Raw genomic sequence first — 21,939 nt, 5'->3', positions numbered from 1 at the left:
ATCTTTCACTCTTTAGGTCTTTCCACCAATAGTCATCCATGAAGTTGCTAACCCACCTCTTTTTAAAAATTAAGTTTTAAGCATTTGTGCTTTAAATAAGTTCAAATTAAACATTAATTTAGGAGGATGACTACGGGTCATCCTGCTTGAACCAGAATCTTCTCCCAGCCTTGACAGATAAAAAGATGCCCAGACAGGATTGTGGTCAGGGTGAAAGTTCTGATCTGTTCTGACTGGATGAGCTTTATGATACTCAGCTCCCTCTTCTGAATGACAAATAAGATGGCTCATTTGACCCTCAGCAAACCTTTACCACTGACCCCAGTCTTGTAAGAGAGATTAAGCAGTTAAGAAGAACATAATAAGGTGACTTTGGCAGGGCTACATAATTTCCTGTAGCTTGCAGGCTACGAGTTGTGCTTATTGCAGGAGTTTCCGACACTGCTCGTCAAGGTCAATGGGTTTTCAAAGGCATCAGAACGAGAGCAAATGCAACCTGGTAAGGCACGAGATTTGCTCCATCAGCAATGGCTACGAGAGACTGACGTGGCGTTTGTCTGTTATGTGTTTTCTTGACCTCGGTAACTGCTGATCCTTTTCTTCTTAGAACCATAATTGTTTAGTGATAGGGAATTCCTTAGCATGTAGATCTACTGGTGCCACAAATGATTACATTTGTAATCATACCTTCTTCTGATCCAATTGATAGAGTTTCCTCTGAACACAATTTATTTTAAGGTACTTCGGCTTAAGACCATGTGTTCTCATTGTCATAATGGAAGTTTATGTGGAAATGTATTGAACACATGTTATGGTGTCCATCCACCTGCCACTGTACAAGGGCAGTTATAATAAAAAACAAAAATAATTTATTAAATATTTTTCTACATATGAATGCTACTAAAACATTAACAGCATCAGTGTATGTTTTTTTAGTCCTGTCATTTTGTAATGGAATTTTGATTAATTTAATTCTGCACCTCGACCAGACTTACTTTCAACCAGCATTGGTAAGCAACATTTTTAAAGACACTCGGAGACAGTATAATAGTAACATTTATATTTAAATAAAAAAAACTACAATGGAAGTATTTTTTTTAGGAATAATTTATTGCCAGTAGGAAAGCGTGAGCTAGTGGCAGTATTTCAATAAAAACCTTAACAAGACCATAGCACTGCTCACACACACACACCTGAAAAAGTCATGTGTCCATGGATAACTTTGCACTATAAATATATTGGGTCCCATTTTCGTGGTGGAAAAATAAAGAGGTTCCAAAGTCGCAATTTACAAACAAAACAAATAAAAATTAAGGAACAACACAATAATATGCAGTCGCTCATCAAAGACCCTTTTTGAAATGAGTAGGAGACGTTTCACTTAACAGATACATCATGTGTGTGGGAAAAGTACTCTTCTCCTCTTTTTGTTAATTAAACTTTTTTGTAGTGAATGATCATACAGTAAGGCTGATAAAGTCACACCATTTAACTTGTGTCTATTTTTTTGGGGAAAAGAAAGCATCAAATATCTACAAAACCTAGCAAACCTCCAAATCAAAACTGTACATTTAAATTTACATTGGAAATGAATGAGGATTGATATAAAAAAAATCAGTTTGCATGATTTTATCTATACAAATACAGATCTTGAAATATTTCTTCTTTTTTTTTCTCCGAAGATCATTATCATGTGTTTCTCTCTGTTATTCGAACATACATCTCAACATGGATCTGTAAGACATGTAATTTTTGTGCATGATGACAGTCACTTAAAGCAATGACACAGTCTACTCAAAATGTGGGGTTTCCAGTGCTGCGGGAGTTACACTGAGAACTGAGGACAAAGCCTTAGCCAAGCGGCCTTCACAGACAAAAACCAGCCCCAACACCCCCCTGTTGAGTGACAAAACAGATTTGTGTGTGTGGGATGTTTGTGTATGTATGTGTGTCAGTATATCTGTATTGTATGTCAGTAAGTGTTGATCATATGAACAGTGAATCATAAAGAAAGAGGCGTTTGGGGGGGTTTCAGGCACTTTTGTTTGGATCCAGTGTCAGACTTCAGTGTGCTGTTGGGAGTCCAGAGCAGGGATGGCCAGCCGCTCAAAGTGCCCCTCGTCGCCGCTTTCGTAATCGCTCATCATGGCCTCCGACTCCTCGCAGCACGCTGACATGTCCGAGCAGGAGGCCGTGGACGTGTACAGCGACAAGGACATGTTGTCCAAGGCTGGGGCCTCGTAGTCCCGTCCGTAGCCCATGGGGTAGCCCCCCCGGTAGCCCCCGGCGCCCATGGTGGAGGGCGGTGTGGCAGCGGTGCTGCTCGCGATGGTAGCGGTAGTGCTGGCTCCAGGCGCGTCGGCCGGCTGCCCGGGGTAGTGGTGCTGCGGCAGGTACTGGTTAAGGCTGTACAGCTTTGGTAGGGGCGGCCGCTTCCGCACGCCCCCGGGACTGGTAGGAGGCGGGGCCAGGGTGTCGTAGGGCTCGCCGTACTCAGGCAGAGGTGGGGGCAGATCCTCGTGGGCTGGGAAATCCTCTGGCGGGGGAGGAAAATCACTCTCAATGTCGTAGCCACCGGGATAGTAGTCGGTGTCGATGGCGCTGGGGTCGCTGTACAGGGGGGCCGGGGACTCCACAACCTCATACTGAGGAAACTCCTGGATTCCAGGAAGTTGAACACTTGGCATCCAATCAGACGTGTCCCAGTGATAGCCTATTAGAGAGCAGATTATTAGTAGGATTCTACCACAAAATCACTGTTGGGTGTGTGGGTTCCTGTTTATAAACAAGATTCACACAATTAAGAAGACTGGTGACAAACATTCACAAAACACTGTGTTAATGTTAAAAAACCACCATGCAACAGCAATGTAACACACCATTACAACATGAAGCATTCAAATCCACATTTACGGTCCAGAGCACTTCACAAAGGATTATAGCTAAATACACACAAGGATACACAACAAGGATACACACAAAACAGACAATAGGTAAATGCTGATTTAGATGTGGTCAACACGACACAAGCACTGCACTTGATCAGATGAGACAATAATGTATTTAAAAAAATAACATAAATGTAAATATATGATCTAGAAATCATTATTTCTAACATCTTTCAATGTTTATAGACTGGAGTGTCTAAAAGCACCTGGGTGATATTACTCAATATGTTAGGGTCGAGGTAACCAATGCAGAAGGACAAAGAGTTGAAGGGATTTGTGCTGTGACAAAATAAGTATTTTGTCTCATATCTCATTACCGACCATCTAAATAATTACCAAAGAAGTTTCTATCTTTAGGTTTCTTTTCTAGGTTGGCTTTGATTACATGATGATTTCAGTAAAACAACAAAGAAAAAACACTCTACTGTCACAGCACGAATGCCAAAATACTGTCATGCAAAGTGATTAATTTGACAAATCTTAGCAATATCCAAGCAGTAAACATGCACGTGTGGAAATAATGTGCAAAGCATCCTGGGAATGCCTTGCGAAACCTGCACAAGCAGCTGCACAGGCAGACTACACAGAGAGTTTACAGCACAGTCATACTACATAGATACAGTAGTTATGGGAGTGGGCTTCAGGCAAACAAAGATAGAAAAAATCACCTCTTGGATTCTTGAGCTCGTGAGCCAAAAATGACTCTTTTGACGAGGCAAGAAAGAGTGGAGAGAAAGACAACAAGTCAAGAATAAGGTCATAAACTGGGAGATAAAGTCACAGTAGGATCCATAACCATGATGGATAAATGTGACAGAGAAAACAGAGGAGTAAAACAACTTAGTGACCTGGGAGAAGGAGGCAGACTATGGCTGCAAGACAACAGACTGGCCGTTTCCTTACACAGCTGTGAACCAATGATGGGTGAGAGAAACCCACTGCAGACTCCCAAGGTGATTCTACCTTGGCAACTGTTTCATCTTTGAGATTTGTCATTCTCATGTTCTCAATTCTCACTGCTAATTCTACACATCTTTAATTTCAAGTCACCACTTGAACGTTCCAAACATTGTAGATGCTGGATAAGGAAATGGCCGTTCTGTGAAAGTTCCTATTCATCCCAACATACGAGGAAAACAGATTCCAAAAATACAAAAGGACTATGCTACTGGAGATGAGAACAGAAAACCCCACAGACAGATGACAGGCTGCACAGGTGGGTAGGGGAGGATGAAGTAAGAAAGGAATACCTTCTCCTCCCACCGAGTCAACAGCAGAGTTGACAAGGTGGATTACTGTCACTAGGGAGGCTTGTGAGAGGAAGGGGGGTAGGAGGTGAGAGAAGTCTGCCGTTAGTACAAACGTTTTGGTTGAAAATAGAGTGAATCACAATGAAAAAAAAAAAGTGAAAAAAAAAAATGATTGTACAATGTAGTGCGAGGAGTGAGATGTCAACTTTCCAACAATCCAGCTCTGGTTGATGATAGATAGACTTGATCTATTTCATACAGTATCTAGCGCTTTCCGGGTGCGGTGGAGGACGAGACGGGACACGCGTTCTAGGGCTGATGTTTAGGGGTGTTGGTACCGGAGGAGAGGATGTGTGAAGGAGGGGAGGCATCCTTGACTGGTCACAACATGGGTGGGACGAGACACCGTGGATGAAGGGTGGGTGGTGTCGGGTATTTTAGAGCAAGAGAACACACACCACCAACAGACTGAGATGCTAGGGGAAGGGGTGCCATTGACCATACGGAAGGAAGGATCAGTGTGAAATTCTCAAGGGATACAAAAACTAAATCCAGTTCCAAAATCGATAATTGTTTGTATTTTGTGTCCAGGACCAGCAACCTGGACACCTAACAACCGTTTCTTTCTGGAAAGGGTCAAGTACAGATGAAGGTGACATGATGGCACACACACTCCCCATACCCCGAGAGCTCTGAGGCCCCTGGAAACACACAGGGGTAGTCAATGGGAGATGAGGTGAGTCAGGATAAACCATCATATGTACTTTTATCTACCCTGGAGCAATGTCCCTTGTTGCCTTCTTCAAACATCCATCTGCGACTGGATTTGGTTCCAAAACAACAAGGACACACACCAAAGAAGAAACAGACAAAAAGGAAGAAAAAAAAGAAGAAATAGCATGCAGGTAAATAAATGAACAGAAGTCAAAAACAGAAACCCTACCGCAAGCTGACTTTGTGTCACAAATATACATTTGGTAAATAAAGAGTCTGCTCCTTGGAAGAGCTAAAACGGAGTCAAAAAATAAAATAAAAACTGGACTGGAAATGCTATAATCGTATGCCTTGAGAATCTCTGGAACCGTGGTTGATTGCTTCCTTCAGTAGCGGGGGATGTGATAGCAGGACTTACGGGATGGACCCCTAGTTAAAACCGTGTTCTGGTCCGGTGGACCGATTTGATCCATATGGGAGCTGAGGCCCCGCAGCAAAGAAGGGGAGAGAAAAGAATCACATGACTCAGAGCCCTCCACCCATCGGGCTGGTGGGATCCCAGAGTGCAGAGCAAGAGGAGTTAGCATGTAGACACGCCGGTCGCTAGCATTGAGAGAGGTGGGTGGCTAGAACTCGAGTATGAAACAGCATCTGTGCAAAATGTGTCACCTGTCAAAGTTTAGGATGAGGTCATGTTAAAGTAAACATAGTCTGAACTGGTTCATCTGGGAGAGATAGGTATCTTTTGGATGTGAGAATCAGAGATAAGCGGAAAAGCTGTGAAAAGTTGAAAAAGGTGCCGGTGTCGGAGTTGAAGAGACTTACCATTGTCGTCACAGGACTCTGACTGGAAGGAGCTGAGGGAGTGGACCTCAGACATGCTCTCTCTAGTGTTGTAGGGGTGGCAGGCACTGTCCTCCACCGGCTTCTTGGTGAGGCATGGGTCCAAGTCCACCACTTTAGCTGGCGGGGGAAGGCATTTTAACAGGAGGTGTCAAACGTAGATGTCAGATGTTCAATGAATCAGCAGCAAGAACATGACATGCACGGCTCCAGATTCAGATTTGGGACTCATGGCTCGGAGCTTACCGTCGTAGTCGTAGTCCCAGCTGGGCTTCTGGATGGAGTCGCTGTCCGAGACTGAGTTGGATGGCGGCGGAGGCGGGAGGTTGGGCGCCACGCTGCACACCGCCACCGTCTTCCGGTGTCCGTGCACAGAGTCCGGGTTGAATGTGCTGAATTCCGGGTGCTCCGGGATGGCCGAGCCCTCGAAGGAGTTGCGGTCCAGGTTGTTGCGGGAGTCGCTGGGGATGCTGGGAGTGTAGGAGATGGGCCTGACAGGGACCTGCGGCGGGACATCTGAGTAGATGTTTTTGCTCAGCTTGGCGTCAAAGTACGGCCTCTGCAGGAAGGAGTGCGGCCCAGACGAGCCTCTCAGGTGCTTGTCGTCGTCGTCGTTTTTGGACCTGCCACGTCGGCACGCCCGCTTGCGGACGAGAACGAAAACGAGGACCAGGAGGAAGATGCTGAACACGAAGACCACGATGCCTATGACCTCCTCCAGCCCGATGTTCCAGGAGGTGGAGACAAAGTCGTTGCGGACAGCCGAGAGCAGCTCGCACAGAGAGCCACTGAAGCCAGAGGAGCAGTTGCACCTGTAGGATCCGTAGGTGTTCTGGCACTGTCCTCCATTGGAGCAGGGGTTCTTCAGGCACTCGTCCACGTCACTGAGGCACCTGGAACACGGGGGGGGGGGGGGGCAGTCAGGGACAGAACTAAAGAATGAGGTGTGCTGTTCTGTGCTGTACAGAGGCTGAAATGCAGTCAGGGTTGAGGGACACTTCTAGGTTTTAGTTTTAAGTCTGTAGAAGTTTCTAGATCCTGCGTACCTGTCGCCCTGGAAGCTGGGCTCACACTCACAGACGGGGCCGTCCAGGCTGTCGATACACTTGCCGCTGTTCTTACAGGGGTTGTCTTTGCAGTATGGCCCCAGCTGGCACCTGTAGTACAGGAAAAACACTCATGCGTCACATTCCTCTTAATACTATGTCTGGTGAAAAATGACCTCTACACTGCCATAGATTGGGTCCATATTGAATTTGGAGTCACTGATGCGAATGTACAGATTTTTTGATGTATCTTCTTATTTTTTTATTCCACGGATCAAATAACAGAAGCCATTTCCAATCAGATCAGTGTGCTAGTTATCCACAGGTGGGCCAGACTGATCTCAATTTCAGATAGAGGTAATGGAGCAGTAAGAAGCATTATAGGCTATAAAGAAAATACATCTTTTATGTGTTTGAATGGGCCTGTAGACACGGGAGAGGAGATATGAACAGAGAAATGCCTCTACCAGCAATCTGCAGGACACAGACCCCCGGCCAGAGCTTTTAATAAGTTTGGAAAGTTTCATTCAAAACTGGTCGGTTTCTCCCAATTTGATAGTTTAGTTATGAAAATGTGCAGGTGACGCGCATATGTGTGTGTTGACAAGGAACAGAGTAGTTTAATGCTGTGTTTGTGTGAGGCGTGCGCGTATGTGTAAAGACAAACCGTTGGCCTGAGTACTGCCCTCTGCACTGGCAGTAGAAGTCATCGGAGCGTGGCACGCAGGTGCCCCCGTACAGGCATGGGTTGGAAGCGCAGGGACTGACGCCCACCTCGCAGTGCGTGCCCATGAACGAGACCGGGCACTTACAGAAGAAGCCTGCAGGGGGGAGGGAAAGGTGAGACTGTCGTATCTCATACTCAGAGCGGCTGGGGGTTGCCAGAAAGAGCAAGGGGGTTGGAGGGGGGACGACGACGACGACACACAAAGAGATCCTGGGGAAGGGGGAAGTGACAATACTAGCATACCTCCATTGGGCAGAGAGGAGCAGGAGCCACCGTTGGTGCAGGGGTTGCTGGAGCAACCGTCGGCAGGCATGAGGAGCGCGCAGCCGGGCGCCACCTCCACCACCTCCTCCAGCACGGCGTGAGCGCGCAGGGCCTTGGTGTTGAGCGGCAGCTCCTGCCCGTTGAGTACCATGCCCTCCATGCAGCCCCGGAGTCCGTTGGTGACGGGCAGACTGCGCCCGTGGCGCCCGGCGGCGGAGTGTTGCCGTACGTGCCCGCCGAAGTACAGGTTGTTGTCCAGGTTGAGGGTGCGCAGGGTACCGGGCGCCGTGCCCGAGGCGGCGTGCACGCGGTCCAGGACCAGCTTGGCGTAGTTGCCGTCCACCTCCAGGGAGACGGTGTGCCACTCGCCGTCGTTGACCTGGGTGCTGTGCACCGACACGATGCCCGGCCCACTGCCGCAATCAAACTTGTACTGCAGGCGGCCGTTCACGATCTGATGTGGGGGCGGGGGAAAGAATTGGCGAGAGTGGGTGGGAGATGGAAAGATGGGGGGAAGGGGGGGGGGGGGGGACAGGGAATAGAGAGAGATGTGAAGGGTTGAGAGAAAGGAGGAGGTTTAACGTGCTTTGTAAGCATTCTAGTGCTGGACGGCCACAACTGCTCACCCACTTCTGAAGCTATTCATTTGTAGTGGATGAGTTCAGTTCATCACTTCCAATGAGCCCTCGAAACAATTACAGCTGAACTAGAATTAACAACTGAGGCTTTATCATGTTCAGTTGCAAGTACAGTTGCGCTCAGTCCGTTGTTAAACAACTGGTAAAACATGTACAGGATATACTGCGATTGGAGGGTGCTGTGGTGTAATATGGTCCCACACCAGACCAGACAGGGAGGTAATGGAGACCCTGTTAAGCCTGCCAGGTCTTCCTGTTCAAAGTCTGCCACCCCGCTCTCCCACGCCACGAGCTCCCCTCAGAGAGGAATGTGTGAGAAAGCACTTTGTGCTTCCCTCCCAGAACAGAAATAGCCCCTGTATGTGTGTGAGTAAGACTGTGTGTGTGTGTATATGTATTTTCCTACAGCCCACTGATACATTCCCAAAGCCTCTTCGCATGAAAAAAACCCTCTTAAAATGGCCACCACAGATGTAAAGCAGACACACAGAGGAGGGTGGCTGGAGGGGGGGGGGGGCGGGGGCTGGGTATTCTTTGGTTATCAAGCAGATCACACATAGGATAAAACGGGCTCTGATAGGTGATAAAACACGAGCTGACAAGTCTGTGAGGAACATGGAGTGCTGGTGGAACACTAGCAGTTCTGTCACACAGCACTCTGTTCTGACGAGGCGTGCTCCTAGCACGATGTTGGTTTATAGAAAGTGCACACAAACGCACAGACACAAACACACACCTCCAGGATGCTGTAGTCGGTGCCCTTGGCGTACATGACAGTGGCGTGGTTGGAGAAAGTCCTGAGCCTCAGGGACAGCTTCATTTCCTCCTTGTTCTCGTTCTCCATCAGACGGTACCGGACATAGCCGCTGCCATTGAATGTCAGAGAGTGCCCGTCTGAGGGGGAGAAGAGGAGAGAAGAGGGGGAGAGGAGGAGAGAAGAGGGGGAGAGGAAGAGGGGGAGAGGAGGAGAGAAGAGGGGGAGAGGAGGAGGAGAGAAGAGGGGGAGAGGAGGAGAGAAGAGGGGGAGAGGAGGAGAGAAGAGGGGGAGAGGAAGAGGGGGAGAGGAGGAGAGAAGAGGGGGAGAGGAGGAGGAGAGAAGAGGGGGAGAGGAGGAGAGAAGAGGGGGAGAGGAGGAGATAAGAGGGGGAGAGGAGGAGGAGAGAAGAGGGGGAGAGGAAGAGGGGGAGAGGAGGAGGAGAGAAGAGGGGGAGAGGAGGAGGAGAGAAGAGGGGGAGAGGAGGAGGAGAGAAGAGGGGGAGAGGAGGAGGAGAGAAGAGGGGGAGAGGAGGAGGGAAGAGGGGGAGAGGAGGAGAGAAGAGGGGGAGAGGAAGAGGGGGAGAGGAAGAGGGAGAGAGGAGGAGAGAAGAGGGGGAGAGGAGGAGGGAGAAGTTTATAACGTATACCCATTCGCCATTAAAGGAGGGATGTGGATGAAAGGGAGGAAAACATAAAGGTGAGTGTGTGTGTGTTTGTGTATGAGTGAAGAGGAGGTCAGAGGTGTCTGGCAGACAGGGCGGGAGGCGAGCGTTCCTACCGGAGCACTTGCCCCTCTTGCCATCTGGGCACACGCAGCTATACTTGGCCTCCTTCTGGTCAGCTACACACTCCATGCCCTCTGGACAGGGGCTGGCCTCACATAGCTTGTTCAACAAGGGGCAGCTACCACCTGGAACACACACACAGGAGCACAGGGTCACGGGATGCACCTGCTCCATAACAGCATGGGTAGGTGGTGGTGTTGTGTGTGTGTGTATGGCAGGGAGGGGGTTGTCGAGGTGTTAACTATGGAGCGTTTGTGGACTTCAGGCTTTGTGCGTCTGTCTTTATGGGTCAGTAGCTGGCTCTGTGTCTGTGTGTGTGTCATCCCTTACCTTCACACTGGCAGGTGGCGGTGCGCAGGTGGCGGGGGGTGACGAAGCTGAGGCGAGCCGTGCTGTAGGTGGACATAGCCGTCTTGTCCAGCGTCACGGCCTCGTCGCAGTAGCGGAGCGGGCAGTCCAGCCCGGCGCACAGCTTCATGACCACGCGCAAGATGCGCACGCCCGTCATCTCCTCGATCACCGCCGCCGACGAGTTCAGCTTGCGGAACACAACCTTCGCAGGATAAAAGCACATCGATTTTTTAGGGGTTTTATACATAAAATATTCTATTCATGCAAAAATATGTGACATAACATGTCAATGTATAACTTGGGGTTACATATCATCTGTTTTGGATAAAAGTGTCTGCTCAATGATTTCTTATGAATTCACTGGCATGTATTTTCATGCTCCTAGATAGTGGTTGAGTTTCATGAGCGTGGGCTGTAGCCCCTTGTGCTTTGAGTGGTGACTTATTCATCAACACACACACACACACACACAGAGAGGTAGAGAGAGGCTGGGGCTGACCTCCTGGGGCTGGTAGGGGCTCCCGGACCTCTCTAGGGCCAGCAGCACGTCCAGGTCCCCAGAGGACTGCTCTGCAGGCTGGAGGCTGACCAGCTGGACCTCGCTCCTCCGCACCCCCGCGATGTTCCTCAGCGCGCGCTGGAAGTTCCGCCAGGAGTCCCCGATGAACTCCTCGGGCGCGATGGCGGCGAAGCGCACGCCGATGGAGTTGTCCAGCGCCTGGCTGGTCGCCTGCCGCACGTGCACGTTGACGTCGGCCGCCGTGGTGAAGCGGCCGTCCGTCACGGTCACGTTGAGCGGGTAGTGGCCCACGTCCAGCGGGCGCCGCGCGATCACCTTGCCGTCGGAGGCGGAGACGGAGAACAGGGCGCCGTCCGTGCCTGCTGCGGCGGCGGAGGAGGGGGCGAGGCTGTAGGTGAGCGTGTCGTAGACGTCCTGGTCGGTGGCGTGGATCTTCCCCAGGACGCCGCCGGGATACTCGTCGCCGGCCGTGGAGATGTAGATGTCGAGGGGCAGGATGGCCGGAGGGTAAACGCTTTCCTCGATGATGCGGACGCTGATGAAGGTGGTGGACAGAAGCTGGGGTTTACCACTGTCTGACACCTGGGGGAGGGAGGGAGGGAGAGAGGGAGGGGGAGAGAGGGAGGGAGAGGGAGGGTTGAGTCAACTAACAAGTTGCAAAAAGAAACGTCCTGTCTGTTTCCTACCACTGGAGGGCACACAAGCACTTCCATGCTCACCAGACCAGTCATAAAAAGACTTTCATTTTTTTTTCAACTACAGTTGAGTGCGAGCTAAAATTTAGTTAGATGCACATGGCTCAGACTAACACTGATATGAACCTATGCAGATTGATACAAATGGATGATCTCCATACAACTCAGTCTAAAGAAAAAAGAAAAAAAGAAAACGAGTGAATGTACATGTACATGTGCTACACTTGTAGCACTTTCAGTTTGTTTTCCCATTTCCTTCTTATCCTGTCTGCCCACTCTGTCTCTCTTTCTCTCACTCACTCGCTTACTCTCTCTCTTTCTCTCACTCACTCCCCTCTCTTTCTTTCACTCACTCGCTTACTCCCCTCTCTTTCTCTCTTCTTCCTTCTCTTTGCCGAGTGTACCAATCACATCCCCGCAGCGTGTTATCTGGCAGAACAAACGCCTCTCAGCTGGGAGAGGGCATCTCTGTGGCACGTTCTGCTCGCACTGCGTGTGAGAGGCCAGCCGCTTTATGAATATATTTCAACCTCACATCATAGCTGTGGCTTTCATACCCATTCTTAGATGACTTGTAGCCGCAAAAGGAGGATTTCTACTTCGGCAAAAGATGAAAGATGAGGGGAGAAAGAAAGGGTGTTATAGGAGGGAGTGCTTGTGAGGACATGGGGACGAGCTTGACAGCCAACTGGCCACAGAAAAGGCAAATACACGGGCAAAACGTATCGCCATGTACCACGTTGCCTAAGGCCTAAACAGAGGCCTTGTCCTGCACGTCCTCCCCTCTCTCTCTCCCCTGCACATCCCGTCTCTGTCCACTGTCACTATCACAAACTAGCCGCGGCTCGTCGAGCATGACATAAACAGTGCGTGGTCCTCTTCCTGTGCAGCAGCGCGGCTCACCTGGGCCTCCAGGATGTAGTGCTCCCTGGCCCTCCTGTTCATCTCCCCCACGGCCTGCAGCTCCCCCTGCTGGCTGAGGGCGAACGCCTCGCCCTCGTTGCCAGCCACCAGGGTGAAGGTGAACGGGGGCCCGTTGTGGGTGGCGTCGCGATCCGTCACAGTCAGCTGGAGGACGCTAGTCCCTGCAGGGCGGTTCTCCTGCGCGGGGAGAGACGAGGGTTGAATGTTGGACGTAGAGCTCAGCCTAGATAACAATGTTCATTCAACCAATCAATCAATAAAACCGAATATAGATTAAATTGAATATGTCAAATTGTATATTTGAGATATATATATATCTCAAATGTTTATATATTTATAGTAATGAAAGGATGGTTGTGCTTGCTGAGTGTTCGATGGAGGCGTGGTGAGTGTCTGTGCAGCAACGCATCAACGTAACACCCAGCTTAGCACCTAAACACTGGCCTAAACTGGGTGATATCTGGCATTCAAGAAAAACTGAGATGGATCGTTTCTATTTTGAGCCTCCTGTGATGCCTCCTCATTTTCTCTATGTGTGTGTTCTCTCAACTGAGACTGGGGTCCCTTATTTTGCGCTCTCGGCGAGATTACTTTTTCAGTTTCGCCCAACACAGAAAAGCCTTCAATGCGTCATCACTCAGTAGCCGTCCAGCCCTCCCCTCCCCTCCCCCGTTTCTCCGCCCCCTTCATCTCACACATCGGCCCCTCCCTGCCTGCCTCCTGCAGGTGCATCTTGTCTCTCCTCACTTCTCCTCCTCCGCTCATCCATCACTCCTATCATGCTTTCCTATCTATTCTTCTCCTCCCCATTCCCGCCTCGATCTTTTTCATTAGAATACTTCTTCTGCGTCCCTGCTGCATTTCAATCCACGCCTTCCCCTTATTTCCTACCCCCCCCTCACCTCTTCCTCGTCTTCTCCCGCTCTCGCCTTCTTTTACATTCAAAGAGCATTGTGTCTCTTTAATTCCCCCTCCCTCACTTCTCTTCTCCTTATGTGCAGACATCCCACTCCTCCCCTCCCCCCCCCCCCCCCACCCCCCTCTCTCTGTCTCTCTCTCTCTCTCCCACCTGGATGATGAGGCTGTAGTTGGCCTGGGAGAAGATGGGTGGGTTGTCGTTGACGTCCGACACATCAATGTTGACCGTAGCGCTGCTGGTCCGCGGAGGCGACCCGTTGTCGGCCGCCTGCACTGTGAGCGTGTAGCCTGACGTCTGAGGGAGAAGAAGGGCGGAAAAAGAGAGAACAGGAGAAAGAGAGACAGAAAAGATCATTAGTACTTCTCGGCCAGGTCTACTTATGCAAGAGATAAAACAGGGGAATTGACAGACGGATTTTCTCTAAGTCTGACTCCACTTTGATTGGAGTCTACAGAGAGCAATTAGGGACCACGTACGCACGCACGCAGACACACACACACGACCGCTACCATTGCTTTTATGTATGACCATGGATATCCACACAATTTCGAACCAAACATGGACTGCTAAAATAATCAGGACAATAACATATAATACTGCTCCGACCTTCTCTCTGTCCAGCTGGCGTGCCACCTTAACCTCTCCTCTCAGCGGGTCGATGGTGAAGGGAGTGCCCTGGTTGCCCTCCACTATGGTGTAGCGGACCTGGTTGAAGGAAGGGCCATCTGCATCCTCAGCTATGACCTGGGAACACACGCACAGGAGGGAGTCAGGAGCTGGGAGCCAAGGCCGAGGCAAAGGCATACAAGCGTGATCCACGCACTGAGACAAACGGGATGGGAGTAGAGGACACGGCCGTGCACATGCTTTGGCAGCAGCCCTGAAGAAAACAGGGGCAGGGAAGAATCCAAAGGGAGGATACTGACAGGCAGTGAATTTTTATCTCCACATGGACATTTTAATACCGAGGACGATTAGGCACGCGTTGTGTACTTGATAGATGGCCAGGTGGATGGAAAAGGGTGGCGAGGGGGAGGAGGAGGAAATGGAAGTCTGCACAGCGTAGAAGACGAGGAAAAGATAAGGCAAGATGAGAAAACGGAGGGATGCAGACGAAATGTGAATGTCATTGGAGAGAAAGATAAAGAGAACACAAGACGCAGAGGGATAGGCAGGGGGAGAGGCAGGGGGAGAGGCAGGGGGAGAGGCAGGGGACTGGAGACTAGCTGGTACTTCTCCAGCCAGGAACTTAATGAGTCACCTGTATTTAATTAAACACAGTGTGTGTGTGTGTGCTGGTGAATGCGTGTGATTGATGAATGGGTTGCTGCTACTCAGAGCATGAAGTGCTCAGGTCCTAATTTAGCTCCAGCAGCAGAGTGGTCTGACACAGGTGCTCACTCATGACGGACAGAGGAGAGAAGGTGAGGAGGAGAGGAGGAGGGGGGGGGGGGGAGAAGGTGAGGAGGAGGGGGGGGGGGGGAGAAGGTGAGGAGGAGGGGGGGCAGAGAAGGTGAGGAAGAGGGGGGGGGGGAGAGAAGGTGAGGAGGGGGGGGGGGAGTGAGGGGGGCAGCAGGTAGAAACAGCATAGTGAACGGTTGAACTAAACAAGTGTCTTAAGAGTACAGGCTTAAAGCAAGGGCGTTCAGTCAACACGGCTGGCCACCGTCGCTGTTGAAGGTCAAGGGGTCAGAGGTCAGAGTGGGCAGACTCACCGCAACCACCGTCTTGCCGGGCTCTGCGTCCTCGCTGACCACGGCGGCGTAGGTCCCCTGGCTGAAAGCGGGGCTGTTGTCGTTGACATCCGTCAGGTTGATGTTGACGGTGGCCATGTCGCTGAGAGGAGGCGTGCCTCCATCCTTGGCCTCCACCGTCAGGTAGTACTCATGGGACACCTCGTAGTCCAGAGGCTCGATGACAAACACGTCACCTGGGGTATGGGTGGGGTGGGAGTGGGGGGTGGAGGAGCAGGGAGGATGGGAGGAAAAGCAGGGAGGGATAAATAAACAAACCAGGTAAAATAATCTGCCTCAAGCATTTCCCTCGGGCTGTAAGCCTATCTGCAGACATCGAGTCTATGTTACTGTAAATCATTTACATTTACATTTAGTCATTTAGCAGACGCTCTAATCCAGAGTATTTACAGGGACAGGGTAAGTACAGGGACATTCCCCCTGAGGCAAGTAGGGTGAAGTGCCTTGCCCAAGGACACTACATAATTTGGCACGGCCAGGAATTGAACTGGTAACCTTCTGATTACTAGCCCGATTCCCTAATCACTCAGCCATCTGACTCCCTAAATCAATGGTATTAATCTGTAATCATGTCTAAAGCCAGTGTGCATCTCAGAACATACCCGTTTTGGGGTCCACGCTGAACATGCCGTGCTCGTTGCCGCTGACGATGGCGTAGCCGATCTCGCCATTGGCCTCGATGTCCCGGCTGGCCGCCAGAACCCGCAGCACCTGCGTCCCCACGGCGATGTCCTCCGCCACGGTGGCCACGTACTCGCGGCGCTCGAACACCGGCGGGTTGTCGTTGATGTCCAGCACGGACACGGTGACCTGGCTGAGCGAGGAGAGGCGCCGGGGCGAGCCCTGGTCGGTAGCACGGGCGCGCAGCTCGTACACCGCCTGCATCTCCCGGTCCAGCGGGCGCTCCAGGGTCACCACACCGCTGCGCTCGTCGATGGAGAAGTGGCCGGCGGCCGAGTCAGCCAACGAGTAGAGGATGTCGCTGTTCGTACCTGCGCACACACGGGGCCAAGGAACAGGCTGTGAGGAACGCGCGTGAATTCCCCCCCCACCCCCCCCCAAAACTATTCTTGCTTTGCGTCCTAAAAAATAAACGGTTCACCAGGCATAAATACTAGCCCTGTGAAGAAATGCAAATCAGCTGAGGACTACCAGTGATGGCATATGCAGAGAAAGCAAAGTTTGTTTTGACATTAGCTCCCTCTGCAGCAGCCGACGCTTACAACATGCACGCTCTCCTCATCACAACCATCAGTCATAGCTTCCCACCCACGCTGCCGTCCCAGAACAACGAGACAAAGACGGATGGTGATAATAATGCTAATGTGTCTGCGGCAGGTGGCCCCTGTTCTGAATACATCGTTTCACTGGCGTTTATCAGGTGAGCGTCCCCTCCCATCTCCCTGGATCTCATTATCTACCGAGGAGAGGAGAGTTGGGGATGAGGGATGGGGCCAGGGGGCGGGGGGCAGGACAGGAAAGATGGGGGAAAGAGAGACAGTGAGATGAAAAATAGGGAGGGATGGGGAGAGGAGGACAGAGATAGGGAGAGAAGAGTCAAAGAGAGACAGTGAGAGTAGAGGAGAGATGGAGAGAGTAGAGACAAGGAGAAAGAGAGAGAGGTGAAGAGGGGGAGAGATTGTAGAGGAGGAGAGAGGTGAGCTAGCCAGCGGGACTGAGGTCTACTTATTGCTCCTCCACAGCTCTCCGATCACACCCAAGTCCTCAGATGCAAATTGCTTCATGACCAAGAAAGTGAATCGCCCCAAACGTTTAGCAATATTCATTCCTCTCGCCAAACATTTATAATGTTCGACGACTCCAGACTCCTTATTGGCCACACACAAATGAGCAAAGGTAAAACCCCATGTTGCGCTGAGCTCTGACTGAGTTCAGTTACGCCACACAGCCACACTTGAGGTGGGCCTACGACCCAAAAAATCAGAACAGTGCTTAGCCTTGGGGCTACGGAGAGGCCGGGATAAATGGAAAGAACCAATTTGAAAGGAAAAAAGAAGGGTTAAGTCAGAGCAGCCAAAGAGATACTCAGACAGAAAGAACTCGATATACTGTCGAGAGTGAAATAAGCAAGGTCAGAAGAGGGGGGCACCATCGAGGAATGTGTGTGCGTCTCCATAACTAGTCTTTATCTCAGATCAAGGGCACCAGGCCGGTGTCTGTCTGAGAGTCCGCCTGCCGGCTTCTTCCCCGCGCGCCTGATGAATGCCGTGCTCGGAGCTACAGTGAAGCCAAAACTGAAGAGGGTAAGCATCAAGTGAAGCCTCTCTCAGGGAGGAGATGATAAGGCGGCTGCAGGGGACGGGCCGTGCCTGGAATGTGTGTGTGTGTGTTCGCAGGAGGGACTCGACACTGCAAGTACTGTGGCTCATCTCTTGATTCCAGTGTTCCGTGGGGATAAATATGTCGTATGAACGGAGTGTGTGTGTGTGTGCGTGTGTGTGAAATAGAGAGAGCGTAGGAGGACTATTCAGTTCTTCTTGGCTGACTAACATAATGAAAGAATACAAATGGACTGTGGCAAATCAGTGTGTGCACCTTCCAACCCCCACCCAAACAATCACATCCTCCCCTAATCAAATCTCTCACCCTTCTCCTTCACCCTGACACCAAATAATCATCGCCCCTGGCTAAGATAACAGGGTAACATCTCCCATCTCTCCATCTAATCCCCTTCGATGCTCAGAATGAAAGGTGAACTCCATGCTACTACTTCTCCTACTGGCATTATGCCTCTGTTCCAAATGGATCTTGCACCCCTTCCCCCCGCCAGACGCCCTCAAAGCCCTTGTCTGCTCTCCCAGTTACGGAGACGCAGTTTGAACCTCCTGTTCAGTCTGTTAGAATGTCAACTCCCCTTGAGAAGCGAATCACAGAGAGAAAGAAAGATAAACAATTTAAAAAGTCTGTCACCCGCTCTCTTGGTGCAAAGTGGAACAGGGATTTTTGCAGTACTGCAGGGCCTTGCTGCACAGTGCACAAAAGCTGTGCATCTGTATGCAACAAAGGAAATGAACGTCTTTACCAAGGCTCGGGTAGCAACTGGTGATCCCCTGAGATATTTTCTGTGGTGCAAGGTCAGAATTCTTTATGATATATATGTATATATATTATTTTACCTATGTCGATATCGGTTGCCAGAAGCCTCGCCACAAAGGTGCCGATCTCTGTGTTCTCGAAGACGGTGATGGCGTAGGGGTCGGAGGCAAACTGCGGGGCATTATCATTGACGTCCTCCACGGTGATGGTGACGTCGGCCTCGCAGTAACGGCCCCCGCCGTCCAGCGCACGCACCTTGAACCTGTGCTCCTCCTGCTCCTCGCGGTCCAGCGTGCGCAGGGTCTTCAGCTCGCCTGGAAACAGGAAGAGGGTGAGAAACACTGACAACACACACGCGGGTCCAAACACACACACAGACCCAACACACACGCAGACCAAACACACACGCAGACCAAACACACACACACATGCCGTCCAAACAAAAATGTAAGGGCACACAGGCACAAGCCCACAAGGGGTTCTTAAAAGCATGCCTCTGCATTACTCCAATTGACACGCTCTGGCGCTTGGTGCTGGCTTGCTTTTAAAAAGCTGCTGCTGTACCATTGACAGCCTGATGTAAGGAGTCCTCCCCTCAGCCCACCAAGCCTCTTCCCAAAGCACACCGCCAGTACAAAACAACATGGAGGACAGCCACCGAGCCCATCACAAAACCTTTACAAATGGAGATGCTAATTTACACATACACCTCAGCGTACAGGGTTCTAGTCTGCGTTACCCGCTCCAGTGCTTTGACAACCACGATTCCCTCACAGATCACTGGGTCTGATGTGTTTATATAGGTCTAGCCATGAGACACATTGCGTGTTTGTGTCTCTGTGTATGTGTGCACCCTGTGTGTATGCGTGAGTAAGGGAACGTGAGGGAAGAGACCTCGTGTGCTCTCGCTTGCCTCCTCTACTTCGCTGGGTAAAAACACTTCCAAGCTGCTAATGGATTTCAGAAAAAAGAAGGGGGGGACACGGCAGGAGAGGGAGGAGAGGAGGAGAGAGGAAGTGAGGGAGAGAGAAGGTGAATAATTGAAGGGAAGAAAGCCGAGGAGAGAACGAGGAAAGAGAAACGCCAGAAGAGAGAGAGGAGGCGGGGAGGAGACGGTGGAGAGGTTGGCAGCTGAATGCCCCTGCTCTGCGGCGCCCCAGGACACCAGGCCGCCCCAGCATTACCGCAGTCTCTCCGGGAAACTCCCAGCAGCCTCTTGGTGTTCCTCGCGCGCAACCATCCCTATATGAACCTTCCCGGAGAAGCGGCTCCAGAACATTAGCTTGCTAGCGATCCTCAGAGGAGGGCAGAGGACAGAAAGCTCAAGGGTCTCCATTGTCCTCTCTCCTTTGACTCCACTCCAGTATGAAAGCCATCAATGGCTTGTGTCAAATAAAGCGTTGCATGCTTTACTTTAACAAGTGTGTGTGTGTGGGGGGGGTGGTGACCGAAAGTTATCGGCCATCGCGTTGCTGGCAATTCTGTATAAGGGAGGTTGCTAAGTGGGTCTTACATTCTTGGGTTGTACAAACAGAGTGTTGTTCCTGCTGTTCTCTGTAGAGGAGGAGGAGAACGCCTTCAGGACTCCTTCAGAGGAGATAAGGGGAGACCAAGACGCCTGTCTCTACATTAGATGAAACTCCACTATCTCTCTCCCTCTCTCTTCAGGGACATTTGCCTTGAGGCAACTTAAACCACCAACGTTGCTTACAAAAACTTATTGTGCCACTTTCCTTCTGCTGAGGGACACACACAAAAAACACACAAACACGCTCCCTCCAAACGTGGGGGAAGGATTATAATTCAATCAGGAAGTGTGGAGGGTGCATGACCGCTGCCATGGTCAAGGGGGATTAGGAGTTTGTTTGTCATTTTTAGTTGGAGGCTGTGGTCGACAGTTTAAGCCTTAAACACACCAGCGTGACATGGGCATTTGTGATGGACCCATCCATCAAATCTTCAAATTACAGTATAAAGTCATCCTGCGTGTGTATGTGTGTGTGTCTGTATGTGTGTGTGTGTGTGTGTGTGTGCATCTGTGTGCATGTGTGCTTGCCCTGCTGGCCAGCCTGTCTGTATCCTCAAATTGCATTTCACACGGCCCACCCACGTACTCTTTTAACATGCTGAAAAAACTTGAATATGGCTTGAATACAAACTGGCGTGAATACACATGTTGCTAATCTGAAGAGGCACTGGAACAGGAGTGGGACATCACTTTTGTTAACCAGAGGCTTCAGATCAACTATGCAGGATCAATGCTGACAAACCAGAGCAACACGGCGCAGCCACATACTCAGACTCACAGCCTCTCTCTCTCTCTCTTGCTGTCGCACACACACGCACACAGAAAGATCCATGGAGTGCGGGCCACACACATGCACACACACACACCTGTATCGGGGTCGATGGTGAAGGGCTCCATGCCGGCCCCGTGGAGCTCGTAGGAGATCTGGGCGTTGGAGCGGATGTCTGCGTCTGTGGCTGAGACTTGCAGGATGAGCCTTCCACTGGGGGAGTCCTCCGGAACACTCTCGCTGTACAGGGACTGAGAGGGGGGGGAAGGGAGGAGAGATGGGAGGTTGAGAAGGAGCGTTTAAAGTAGTAGATTATTAGACAGTGATTAGTTTAAAAAATGGGACAACCGACATTGTATCCACTTAAACAACAATACTCAGCCATCGATATCCATTAGAATTAGATAAAAGAATGCCCTCTACACCAAATCACCTTCTATTTTCCTCAAATTAGTCTTTATTCAGTGATTGACATTTTTAACCCCCCCCCCCTCCACCTCTTTCCCTCCTTCACATCCTGTTCCCTCCGTTCTTTGGTTCTTAACATGCAGAGCAGGTACATCCCTTCCTAAAACAACAGCCCAACATGACACGTTTCAGTGGCTATGGCGACAGCGGCAGTGTTGCGTTACCTTCTCGCACACGGGGCTATTGTCGTTGGCATCCAGCACTTTGACCTCCACGGTGGCCTTGGCGGCAAAGATGCCATCAGTAGCAGTGATGTTTAGGAGGTAATTGTCACGCTCCTCGCGGTCCAATGGCTTTCTGACCAAGACCTTCCACTCGTTCTGGACATGCCTGATGGCAAATTGTCCCAGCGGGTCACCGCCTGTACACAGTCAAAAGGGAAGTTTTAGTGTATGTGATATGTCAAAACAATCACGTCTTTGAATCCAAGAAATAGAGGGAAAACAGATTTCTTCACTTGAAATTGAGAGCACTTCAGCTACAGAAAACAATGCTCAACCTCCCAGTCTCAGTTTAATCCTTAATACACCTTCCACAAAAGGAATTGTTTTTCATCTTTCTATTTCAAATGCTTATTTACCAGCCAAATATGCTTGGTACACAAGAAATCATAATAACAAGTGTATCTCAAGCGGCAGCAAACAACCGGTTGTTTGCATGGCATGCATTAGCTCCTCACAATATCTTGTTATAGATTTGATCTTGGCATCGTTATTCACACTTGCTAATTAACACAAGCAGATAAGCATCTCCTGTTCAAAGTGATACTGCAATAAATAAACATAAACTTTTTTTTGCATGACCTACATCTTTTCCATGGGTTTTGGCTGTGATTAGTCAATTACACAAACACTGTTCGACGAAGAGGGCATCTAATATTTCAGAGAGCAAAAATTATCCTCTTAAGTGTCTGCTCTTGCATTAGCAGTGCTCATTGAACCATTGCACAAAGGAGAAGAGGGAAAGGGTGGGTTCACATTAGC

At 50.3% G+C, this 21,939-nt stretch overlaps 1 protein-coding gene across 3 annotated transcripts in view; it reads right to left on the bottom strand.

The window, feature by feature from the left end:
* Positions 1-838: 838 nt before the first annotated feature.
* Positions 839-21,939, bottom strand: part of fat1a (FAT atypical cadherin 1a) — a 68,416-nt gene continuing 47,315 nt past the window's right edge. Inside the window, exons 11-30 of one of the 3 annotated variants that reach the window (XM_047045698.1) lie at positions 21,121-21,317; positions 20,586-20,739; positions 18,272-18,505; positions 15,737-16,126; positions 15,096-15,310; positions 13,987-14,124; positions 13,531-13,674; positions 12,441-12,638; positions 10,822-11,424; positions 10,302-10,524; positions 9,965-10,096; positions 9,167-9,324; positions 7,772-8,246; positions 7,469-7,622; positions 6,802-6,912; positions 6,002-6,648; positions 5,738-5,875; positions 4,199-4,258; positions 3,617-3,652; positions 839-2,713 (exon numbers count right to left, since the gene is read on the bottom strand). In XM_047045698.1, the coding sequence (XP_046901654.1) occupies positions 2,058-2,713; positions 3,617-3,652; positions 4,199-4,258; positions 5,738-5,875; positions 6,002-6,648; positions 6,802-6,912; positions 7,469-7,622; positions 7,772-8,246; positions 9,167-9,324; positions 9,965-10,096; positions 10,302-10,524; positions 10,822-11,424; positions 12,441-12,638; positions 13,531-13,674; positions 13,987-14,124; positions 15,096-15,310; positions 15,737-16,126; positions 18,272-18,505; positions 20,586-20,739; positions 21,121-21,317 (5,063 nt within the window). In that variant the 3' untranslated portion in view covers positions 839-2,057. The remainder of the gene's footprint in view (positions 2,714-3,616; positions 3,653-4,198; positions 4,259-5,737; positions 5,876-6,001; positions 6,649-6,801; positions 6,913-7,468; positions 7,623-7,771; positions 8,247-9,166; positions 9,325-9,964; positions 10,097-10,301; positions 10,525-10,821; positions 11,425-12,440; positions 12,639-13,530; positions 13,675-13,986; positions 14,125-15,095; positions 15,311-15,736; positions 16,127-18,271; positions 18,506-20,585; positions 20,740-21,120; positions 21,318-21,939) is intronic. The other 2 variants (XM_047045696.1, XM_047045697.1) reach the window with 2 other exon arrangements.

The sequence above is a fragment of the Hypomesus transpacificus genome, chromosome 22, assembly GCF_021917145.1.
Source record: "Hypomesus transpacificus isolate Combined female chromosome 22, fHypTra1, whole genome shotgun sequence".
Classification (NCBI taxonomy): Eukaryota; Metazoa; Chordata; class Actinopteri; order Osmeriformes; family Osmeridae; genus Hypomesus; species Hypomesus transpacificus.
Note: the sequence above shows the minus strand (reverse complement) of the source record. Positions and strands in the feature narration are given on the sequence as shown.